Here is an 11597-nt window from a genome sequence, read left to right on the forward strand (position 1 = left end):
TTTGTCCGCAGACCGCTTCAGCAAAATCGTGTCCGCAGCAGTTGTAATTGAGAAGCGGTAGAGGCTAATGAGGGGTGTCAATCGATAAAGGATGACGTATTGTTGTGTCCGAAAAAATAATCAGGCCAATAAGTTAATTATGTAATTATTTACAGGCACAAAAAGTAAAAAAATGTCCGCAGCAGTTGTGAGTAGTTGAGAAGTGGTAGATGTTAATGAGGGATGTCAGTCAATAGAGGGTGACGTATGTTGTGTTCGAAAAATTATTTAGGTCAGTAAGTTAGTTAAGTAATTAATTTGAGGCAAGATACGCAAAATTGTGTCCGCAGCAGTTGTAATTGAGAAGCGCTAGAAGTCTGAGTGGTGTCAATGGATAGAGGGTGACGTGATGTTGTGTCCGAAAAATAATTAGGCCAATAAGTTAATTATGTAATTATTTACAGACACAAAATGTAAAAGATGTCCGCAGCAGTTGTGAGTAATTGAGAAGTAGTAGATGTTAATGAGTGGTGCCAATCGATAGATGGTGACGTAATGTCGTGTCCGGAAAATAATTAGGCAAATAAGTTAATTAGGTAAATAATTAGAGGCAAAAACGTAAAAGTAAAGCCGAAAATGGTCTCATTACCCAATGGCTTGGTGCCACATTTGAATTTATCACATATTAAAATAGTTATTTAAATCAGTCAATTAAGGTGATGTCAAGGATGTGACTTCACGCAACCTGAAGTCGTGCCACAAAAAGGGCATAGGAAGGGATTGGCGCGCAATTTGAAAGTACCGAAGAATAAAATGGGTAAACAAGAAGTGAATTAAGCAACCAGAAAAAACAACAGCAGCATCCGTGCTTTCGAATTACTCCAATGCAGATTCTGCAGTGCTCTTTAATTTCTACGTGCCTTTTATGTGGCACCAGGCTCATTCATTGCAACAGGAAACCGACCACATTTCAAAAGCAGCGGATAGGCTATGTCCGAGTCAGGTCGCAGCTTAATGTTTGCAGTGCAAAAAAAAAAAGAGTGTTGAATTATATGCCCTTTTCTTTTTTGTTTTCGGTTGTGCGTAAATTGACAAATAAAGCGAATGTAAGTGGGAGGCCCGTGCTCTTCATTTCGTGTCATGCAAAAAACCAACGTCGCCACCACGGGGGCGCCACTGTGGTTCGCATCACCCAGCAGAGGAAGAGGGCGGTGCGCGTGAGCATATTCGCCTTCAGGCTCGTGTTCTTGCCGCCCAGCCCCTCAGTGAGGGCTCGTTTGTTGGCGTTCAAGGACGGCATTGTGAGCCTGCGTGAGCCCGAGCTTTGCAGGTGAAACATTGCGCAGGCGGCTGACCCTGTGTGGGCTACCGGTAAGAGCGGTTTTCTTTTCGCCTTGCTGCTCCTTCGCTGTGGCTCAGTGGTTAAGGCGCTCAACTGGAGCCGTGGGGATTCAGTTTCGATCCCGGCCGCAGTTAAACCGCGTAAACCAACTTTTCGCCTTGCTGTAGGCACCGATGTATAGGCTTGCGTATCAACGCGGTGTGCCGCTTCGCCGCTCATCGTTTTAGCGAAGCATTGCGTCATCGTCATTACTGCATATGCCGGCTGCGGCCACTGCATTGCGCGTTCATTTTTCTGCTTGAATATTGGTCGCTCCCGAGGCTGCTGCAAAGAGGTGCAAACATCGCGTGAACGGGTCCGTCACAATCTCTTCTTTTGCACTAGTGGGCGTGATTGTGCGTAATTGCTTACTCGGGCCAACTACTAACGCTAACTGCTGAGTGTGCCAGGTGCATAGCTGACAAATAACCGTGCAGTAGCTCCTTCACGTAATCCTCTTAGGTTTAATATTTGCGGCAGTGCACTAACTTTTTGGCGTTGTAATGCTAGGCGCGCCAGCGATATTTCACGCCGGCCTTGCTGCAGCTTGCCTTTTTCCCCCGGAAAGCGGTCACTTTTTCTTCTGTGCCCTTATATGAAGCAGTACAGACTGATTTCGCGGTAAACTTGTCCAGCGCTTCATTGAGCAGTTGTCTTTGCGGTCGTGTTTCCACGGCTTGGCTTCTCGATCGTCAGAGCTATATTTGCTGTAACTTTAGCCCAGGGCGCTGCTAATAAGGAATATGGCTGCGGATCCCAAGGTGATGGGTTCGGCAGTGTGCTGTACTACGTAATACGCCTGTGGTGCACGTTAAAGAAATTCCAGGTGGTCAAAATTAATCCAGCGTTCTCCACTAAGTCTTTTCTCATATCCCTCGTATGTAGCTTTGTGACGTTAAACCCGCACCATACGATTTTCTCTAGTGACTAGCCGTATGGCTTTACGATTTTTTCCGAGCTGACTTTCCAACTTTATTTGGAGAGGACACTGCCTTTTCACAACAGCAAAAGGTTGCTGTATTGCATCAACCAAGATGCAATCTTGTTGGTGTGCTAAGGTTACCAGCATCCCAGCGTGCCTTATAATTTGCTTTGCGCCGTGCAGCAGGCTTATGCACGCATTGCCGAGAACCAATTATACGTTTTCTGACGTCAGTACAGGCTTTCTTGCGGGATGGCTTGTTCACGGACTGTGTGAGAAAGCATGTGACCATAGTATAGGGACGTTTACATTCGCCTAGACCGCAGAAGCGATGTGCTCCGTGGTATGCAGATTACGCCTGTTGGCTTATGGGTGCGGCGAAATTTGATCAGATTGAGGGTGTGCAGTTTTATTTCTACCACTACTGGTCACCAGTTACTATGCGTGCCGTTCGCCGCCAGAGGGTTTTCTAGGCGCCGGAACAAAGCTGCAAAGCGCCCAGCTAGATGCCTAAAGAAGTTCATAAAGGGTTACCTTTGAGAAGTTCATGTGCCCAGATGCGCTATATAGGAGCATCTTCTGGCCGCTGGAGACAGTCATTTGCATATCTTGGGCACCTTTTTTTTTTTCTCACGACCTGCTTGCGCGCAGTGGCGTAGTTGATCCCTTTTTGTCCACGAGGTGCCAGTGGTAGCATGCCTTTTTGGTTATCATATCGGCTGTGTTGCATTATGTCGCAGTACATACTTCTCCCAAGACATAGTGGCATTAAGCGTACGAAGCTTCCGACGGAGCCATATTGAACAAAGTACGCGGCGAACATGCAACATGAATGCCTCGAACGAGACGCAACCTTGCAGGCACACTCGTACAATGAGATTTCAGTAGCCCAAGCTGCGTTGCGCCGGAAATCCGATGTCTGCGTTCAGCGAACAATCAAGGGCATTGCGTTGTAAGGTGGTAGCTCGTAGTTGACATGAGTGAGAACAGATTCTTGGGTGGTTTGTGCGACGTAACAAGACCACGTGATATCAAAGTCCGAAGGAGCTGCCATATCTGGTTGCTCGTTTGGATGGAAATGCGGAAGAAAAATCACGCTTCCAGTGCTCTTGGGTGCCTGGTCAGGAACATTGCTTTTAGGCAACGCAGGCCCGTTCATACAGCTTGGTTTAAGTGGGGACTTTATATGTTGATGGGTAGCCTACGCTATCGCTCCATACCCTTAAAGCTTGAGTTTTAAGTGTCCTCTCATAAAGGCTGCGCTGCTTAGTTGTACACGGACAAAGGAATTGGACAAACGCCGAGGTTAAGTGTCCCTCGTTTATTTTTTTGCTTGTTCTTCCGGTTGAACTGCAGTCTTCATCGTGCATGTTTCACAAAGCTCAGTGTCACGGATTTACGGAAAAGCTAGTAATGTTGCCAGTTTTTGCATAAAGCTACTATTTTTAGGGCGAGCGCTGAAATAACATTAACATGGCAGCAAAGTAAATAATGAGCAGTCGTTATTCGCATGTGCAGACAAATTGTCGTTTGTGTGCAGACAAATTGCAGCATGCCATTCACGGTGCTTGCACAACCAGTTCTGTTGACGTCTGTTTCTTGCATCTTATGTGTGCTAGAAATAAAGCACCTTGACAATACTGCCGCAGGTACCAAGGAAAGTCTCGAGCCATGGAGAGTGATTCATCTGAAGAGTCTCTAGCTTCTGCCGACCGGAAGTTGGCGCCGACCAAGAAGGCGCCCAAGATGGCCATTATGATCGAGGATGCGGTTAGCAACTGCAGTGAGTGCACACCCTCTTTGTTACCAGTACATTGATGGCTTATAATTTTGCGCGCAGTGGTGTGTAATATAGGGTTTTCAAATAACATTCCTCATTGATGTCTGGTTTCCAGAGGTCCATCATATAAGTAGCTTTTTAGGAGGGGCTATTTTTAATAAAATTACAGCGAGTTATAGCCAAAAGCATTGCTACCGAATGCACAAAAATCTCATTAAATTGTGCTGCAGTTGAGCTGAAACCAAGACGACCCACTTATCCTGCCGTATACTCCCCTAAAAGTGACACTCTGCAGGAAATTATCTGGACGTAAATCGATTCTGTAGCTCTCTGGCAGCGTTATTTGGCCGGCAGGAAGAGAAATTTATTCTAAAACCCGATTTAAATTTCCAAATCGTCGAATCCCATTCGTGACGTCGAAACTGACCGCCTCCTTGGGGGGACCCAAGAATCCTTTGTCACTGCACTGCACTTATGTCCCTCTTCTTCAGTTCTGCGCTGTTAACTTTCACAGGTACCTTCTTCTTGGAGTGTAATTGTGCTCATTTGTGATAGTTGGTTACCCTTCGCTTGGCGAATAGTCACCTGGCGTTGTCACCATGGGGGCGATGGAAACGCATTTTTGCCGCTGACATGTTCTTCTCCAGCTGCACTTGGCACTGAAGGCACCCCTGCTCACCTCTTGTTTAGTTTTCTTTTTAACATGTGAGCTTGCATAAGCTTTGCTGATTCATCAATAAACTTCAGGCGAAAGCCTTTGTAGGCTCATAGGTGGTGTAGACGGGAAATGTGCGCACGATGTGTCCGCACGAACGCGCGAACTGACGCCCGAAGAGCAGTCTCCACCGGGAATCGAACCACTATCACTTCGATCTGCAGCCGAGCGAGGTGCAAACCACTACCCACTCCTGGCTCGTGAGAAACATGTTCCCCTTGTCTAGCGTAAAAATAATTAGCGATTACCGTGACGATACTGTGAGTGAACAGTCCTGTAATGTGGTTTCCGCCCTTGCCGTTCTTAAGCAGTCTTAAGCACAGTCCTGCCATTTTATTAACTCAAATATAGGGGCTGGGGTCCAGGAGTCAGCTGGCCTCAGCTGCGGCTCTGGCTCGTTGCAACAGCATGAGCTGATTGCGCGTCTTAGAGGGTCCTCCCACTGCTGAGAGACGAATCTCGTTTTGAGCACGCGCGATACGTACGCCATCACTGTGGGTAACGCATGTGCAGAACCTTAGGTATCCGTAGCATTCTGGGTATGCGTTAGCACAATAGCAATCGTTATACAAAAGACACCTACAGACCTTTGCATCGGGCGAGATTGTCGAAACTCATCTTCTGTGCTGTTGCAAACCGGTTCCGCTGCCGCCTTCACTGGGCTGACGTCAGGCGGCACACACAGCAGCCCAACGAGAAATACGGTGACGCCCAGGGGGCCCTTATTGCAAAGGTCTACAGATGGGCATTTAAAGTATTTAAATACCTGTACCTAAAAAGCGTTGACTCACAATGGAGGAAAAGAACTAGGAAACTAACTAGTAAGTATGCTAGTAACAAGGACGGAGAAACAAAGAGCATTAAGCAACAGGTGAAAAACACAGAAGGTAAAAATTGGATAAATTCGATGGAAAAGAAACAGTGTGGAATTATACCGAAAGTGGAAAGTGCAGATCAGGAAGGAAGATTTCTTTGATAACTCAAGAGGCAGTGCCCTACTTTTTGAAGCTAGATCAGGGTGCCTTAGAACACGCAGCTACAAAAAGAAATTTAACAATGGAGATGACGCATGTGCTGTATGTGGAAACTCCAGTGAAACAATTGACCATATTATACTCGAATGTAATGGTATCCATCCGGAAGTTGGTGCAGGCGCAATCACTGTTCCTGAAGCTCTGGGGTTTAGAGATAACAGTGGCCGGGTGAATAAACCGGTGGTGGAAACTAGCAAAAAACGACTGGAAGATTGGTGGCTTAAAAGCAGAGAAGTGACATAATGTTAGTAATGTAGGAACAAAATTTAATAAATAGAATGATGGTTTAGTTAACCATTCTAAATCAATAATTAAGATATAGGGAGAAAAATGAGCATGATAGCTACTGCTACCACCCAGTTTCAAAGGGGACGCTCCTATATTCCATCCATCTATCCATACAGGTGCTCACAGAATATTCAACAAGGGGACACTTGTCAACGCATGCGCTGTTCCAGCAGCAGCAGCAGCACAGCATGCTGCCATTCGGTAACTCGCGAAATTGTAGCTTCATATTCGTAATCTTCATTCTGGCGCCAAGGTCACTGGCGGCCCACGACAGCGGGAGCTGAATTTCTTGCTTAAAAGCGACCTGCGCCAATAAATATGGAAGTATGATTTGAAAATAAAGCTGCGGAGTATAAGCCCTCTCGAGTCGAAACACACTGAAGTTAATTGAACATGCTAATGTCTGTAAACCGTGGTGGAACTGCGGCTTATTGCTGAATACAATCTTAATTTGGGGTCGAATACGCATTTTGTAGCGAGGGCTACAAAAAAGGCGAGCATTTCGCTCTGGAACCGCTCTGGAATGCGTGGAATGCGCCGCGGAGAGAGGGGCGTGACATCAGAGCTTCGCTGCAGAGTTCGGCCGCCGCTGCCGCGCGTGCCAGTGCCGCGCGGTGCGCATGCGCGGTAACTAAAGAGGAGCAGCTGGCGGACCGGCGCAGCGGGGGCCGCCAATCCACACATGAAGTTTTATGCGAAGCATACTAGCCGCACAACCGAGCTCTTCCTTGCTGCGCCGCGCGCGGCCGCGTAGCTACCACTTGACCTACATCGGCGCACCACGTCATATGACGTCACAACAGCTGTGAAAGCTGGGGCTCAACTCGTGCGCTCGCTTGCGGACGCGCAGCCTCCGCCGGCAGCTTAACTCCCGCTCCTACCGCTAGGAGATACTGACGTGACGCAATTGTATAAAAGGCGACGCACTCGTTGAGTCAGTTGAGCAGCGTGATGTCGGCCAGGGAGAGCTAGGGCGGCTCGCCAGACCGCAAAGCGCAAGTTACAAACAGCCACGGAAACGGGAGAAGAAAATATGATATAAGCGATGTTCAAACAAAGAGCCATTACTTTACTGATCATCATAGTGTATTTATTGGTTTGATAAAAATAAAGGAAGAAGCAGAGTAACACATGAGTTGTTCTTGTCTATGAAATGGCTAACCAGGTATAGCCAGGTAATGTTTAATTTTTTAGGCTAGTATGCTTCGCATCCTAGGCTTAACCATAAGCTAAGCCAGACCAATTATTTCCTTCCTCCATGCATCCACAGTACCGTCGGAGCCGCGCTTGACGTCGCGCGGATGCCACGTGCTAGCTGTGCGCATAACTGCGCATGCGCAACTGCGTATATAAACTGAGGCGAAACACGGCGGCCGCAGCACATTTCGCATGGAGGGGAATCGAGCCGCTGCTCAGCGGCGGTATCGACAGAAGGCTCCATTCCTCGGATCCAGTGTTGTGACCTGACAATTGGCCATTCAGCAGAGAAAGAATACCGAAAGGCCAAGCGAGCAGCAGATACGCTTGAACAGAGAACGACTCGCCAAGCGGAGACTCCTTAATGCATAGCGTAACGGGCAGCGCATAGCACCTCAAATGAAGCCTTCGAAAGATCACTGGGAACCGACGACAGCGACAGAAGCTGATGTGAAGGCCCGTCATGTAACTGATCATACCATTCGACTGTCAGAATGTTCAAATGACGTGTGACGACTCTTCATTACTAATCAATATAAGCTCAACAGTAGGCTCGGCAACATACTGAAGCCAGAGAGTAGCCCTCGATACGTATATCCTGGTGTAGCTAAACCACTGCAAATTTTTCATATATATATTTTTTTTTGCAGTGCAAACGCAAAATTTAGCTCTAAACAGAACTGTCCGTAGTTCTGCCCGACAGCAGAACTTGCCCACAAAAAAGTGGAGTATCCCTTTTGCAAGTCATGACTGCTGATAATGAAGCCAAACGATTACTCGCTCTAAAGCATGGAGGAAAGTATACTCCTGTCCTCCGTACTCTAAACAGTGCGCAGCGTCTTTTACTTTGTTCCCGCTGTCACTTCATTTTTCTGTTCAACAAAAATAGCGCAGGGACAGACAAGGAATCAAGCAAAGACACACAGGAGCGCTATTTTTGTTGAACACGAGTAACCAACAAGCAGGGCCGGATTATCCAGGGTTCAAATGAACCGGGCCCTGCGTTCCCAGGGGCCCCCGAGAGCTGAAGAAATGACGTATTTGGTGGTTTTCTCTGAAAAAGTCAAATGTTCCTGATTTTCCATGACTAAATTGAGAAGTTATGTAGTATTGCAATGCCGCATGGTTCGAAAGCTGCTTGTCGCATCGTACACTTAATCCCGAAGCTAGTCTCGTATTTCGCCAGTAAAATCACGCAACTTTGTACTCGCCCGAATAGATTAAAAGAATTCATATAGTTTTAGCTGATTCTAACTGGCTTCAGTTGATTTCGACTGGACCCCATCTGGTACTCAGCTTTCATTACCAGGTTCCGTATGCCTACCAGCTGGAAGGCAGCGGGTCCTAGTTGGTCAACAGGAAACAACGGGTTTTAGCTGGTTTTCAGTTTGGACTCGGTTCGTACCAGCTGGTAAACACTCACCCATGTAATTAGGGCTGTTGAAGTAATTTATGGGTTTTATTAATCTGGGCGTAAGCAGTGAAAGCTCAGAGAAAAGCAAAAATGAGATTATGGCTGCTCATAGCTGACAGCCGCCTTAAGAATTTGTCGTGGCCTTGAGTGGAAGAGCGAAATTCTCAGACGGGTCAACGTAAATAGCTTTAATCATTTGCTTAAATGTAGAATTTAAAAAGCACAGGTTTTATGAATGCATGCTCCATTTAACGTTGAATACCTCTGAAATATTCGCACTTATATTTGCCTCACTGGATAAACATGTAATGTTTCCGCAAAACATTTGGAGGGCGCTTACGCCTCGCCTTTTAGACGCGATAATAAACTTACAAGGACCAGCGTGGGAAGCCGGCAAACGCGAGCCGTTAACGCTGTCACATCATGCACTTCAAGGCGGAGCTAAAGTGTCCTTATTTTCATTGCCCACCTGAGCCTTGTTTACATGAACCCGACAGCGGAGGTTGAGGTAAAAGGACTCCACGACGTGACCGGATTTACATGAACCCGACCTGACGAGCGGCGATTACGCGAGGCGCCGATTCCGTATTTTTCTTTCATGCATATCTTGATTTTTTCGTACTGTTCCCCTGTTCCACTGTGCCCCGACTCAATTCGGCCGCTTTTACATGCTTCCTGCAGCGGAGTCGAAGCCAGTCAACCCACCCCTTGCGCCGGAGTTGGCGATCGACCTCTCGACTCCTCGACCCGACCCGACAGTGCTTAAATGAAACCTGCAACCGATTTTCGACCCTCAACTCAATCCGCTCCTGTCGTGTCTATGTAAACGCCTCTATTCTTTCTGACAGCCGTCTACGGCAGTGGCGGCTTCTCGCTGAATGAGCTGCTTACATCTCGCAAAATGCAATTTTATTCAGTAAATTGAAAGCAGAAAAGGTGTTTGATATATGCAGAAGTATGTCCTGTTCTTAAAGTGGTAATTGCGTGCAAAATATATATACACTGCCTTTGTATATGTGGACAGTCTGTAAAATGTAAATATGTGCTACTTATCATTTATTTACTATTTAACGCGTTGAAACTTCAGATTTAGTACAGTTCAGTAGCAATATAATTTTCTATACTCATTTCGAAAAGGCTATAGCTCCCCGCATTATGACAGCGTTTGGAGTATTTAACATTTGCTCTACTTTAAGTCAGCACATGAAACATAACATCGCACTTCTTTCAGTATGTCTTCCTGGATGAATTCAGATTATTATTAATGGTACCGTATTTACAGAAATAATTTACGAAAAGCCTATGAACAGGGCCCATCCCTGCTTTATGTTTTATCACATGCAGCATATCGTCCTGCTCTAACCACTCTAGAAGTTTATTTTTCAAGAATATGCATTCTGACTTTTGAGGGATCGTTTTCTGTCTTGACATTTCTTAGAATATCTTTGTCTAGATGCCAGCCTGTACGTGTGCTCTGCGAGAGAGCATACGCTCAGGCGATGTTCAGTCTTCATATTCTTCGAGTAAATATGATTTTCTCTGTCGGGAATTCTAAAGCGCATCAAGTGTCAAGCATGACAAAAGTACAGGGCATGTGTATCGGTGTAAGAACAACCCTCGAGTTTCCCGAGTGCTGCATGCCCGACCTCCCTTATAGACTTTATTTCGGCCATTTATTTCTTTTCTACTGATGATGGCATAGCACCCCCCCTCCCCCCCCCCCCCCCCCCCCCTCCCTCCGCCTCAAAATATATCTCTGGCTACGCTACTGCAGCAAGGGACTGTGTTGGGTGGTGGGGAGTTATAGGGGCCCTCTTAATTTCTTTGAACCGGGCCCTCATCACTGTTAATCCGGCCCTGCCAACAAGCCCAAACTACCACCTTAATAGATTTCATCTCCCTGCACAACGGCTGGAGGATCCCTAGCGTTTGCCAATTGGTATCAGCCGCCCTGCTAGGTCGAGGTTCGCTAGGGAACGAGAATCGCTGGATAGAGAGGCGGCGCATGTGCAAACATTGGCTGTACTATTTATTCGTACTTTATAGTATACTCTTTAGTCGGCATTCTCCGCCTTCAAGTGGCCGCCTGTCTGGCGCTCCGAATTACTGTAGGCACCTGTATTGAAGACATGGGCGCCTAGTCCGCCTATAGATGCTTTACAGCACAGGAGTGATGGCGCCGGTGCCATATTGGGGACATGATCTCGCCATCATTGCGTGCGCCTCCTGTTTCTGCTGCTCCCGGTGTGCTTTTGCCATCTGGCAAAACTCTCTTCGAGGTCGCGCAGCCTATAACGAACTGGTTGGCGGCACAAGCCTTGCGTATAGGCGCGTTTGTGTGTATGTGGTAACGAATGCTGCCTTTCAGTTCAAATTCAGTATTTGTCAGCGGGCCGTGTGACGTCATGAGGCCATTTGGGATGGCAGGAGGTGCAAATTGTGGGGCTTCTCCATTAACATGGGCTGGTGGGGTAGAACTTTTACGCTCCGGTACCACTGCTCGCAGAGTAAGGCACGCAACCCATACATCACTCAGGAATGTTCGCACGGATTAGTTAGAGCGGGCCTTTATATCTATCTCGGTTGGTCGTTCGCATAATGTGATAGATTGACTGTATACTAATGTGTAAAATATTTGGGACACGGATCCGCAACGGGAGCCACAAGTGGAAGCAGTTAACTGTTGCACGATACCCTTGCACGCGCAGCTAAGTGTCCCCCCCCCCCCTCCCCCTTATATTTTTTATGTTCAGTTATGCGAAGGTTGTAGAAGCAATAATTCCCAATCTGCGGGAATTATAACCACATCGCTATCCGAGATATTCATTTCCAGTGCTCTGGGTATTTTAGTCGCTGTAGAGGAATATAGCATTTTTTTTTTGAGCCG

At 46.9% G+C, this 11597-nt stretch overlaps 1 protein-coding gene across 1 annotated transcript in view; it reads left to right on the plus strand.

Moving 5' to 3' along the window:
* Positions 1–1170: 1170 nt before the first annotated feature.
* LOC146203981 (uncharacterized) overlaps positions 1171–11597 on the plus strand; it is a 15019-nt gene continuing 4592 nt past the window's right edge. Inside the window, exons 1-2 of the mRNA XM_084589033.1 lie at positions 1171–1350; positions 3932–4065. Of these exons, the coding sequence (XP_084445159.1) occupies positions 3954–4065 (112 nt within the window). The 5' untranslated portion in view covers positions 1171–1350; positions 3932–3953. The remainder of the gene's footprint in view (positions 1351–3931; positions 4066–11597) is intronic.

This window comes from Amblyomma maculatum, chromosome 1, assembly GCF_055883805.1.
Source record: "Amblyomma maculatum isolate TAMU_Amacu chromosome 1, ASM5588380v1, whole genome shotgun sequence".
Classification (NCBI taxonomy): domain Eukaryota; kingdom Metazoa; phylum Arthropoda; class Arachnida; order Ixodida; family Ixodidae; genus Amblyomma; species Amblyomma maculatum.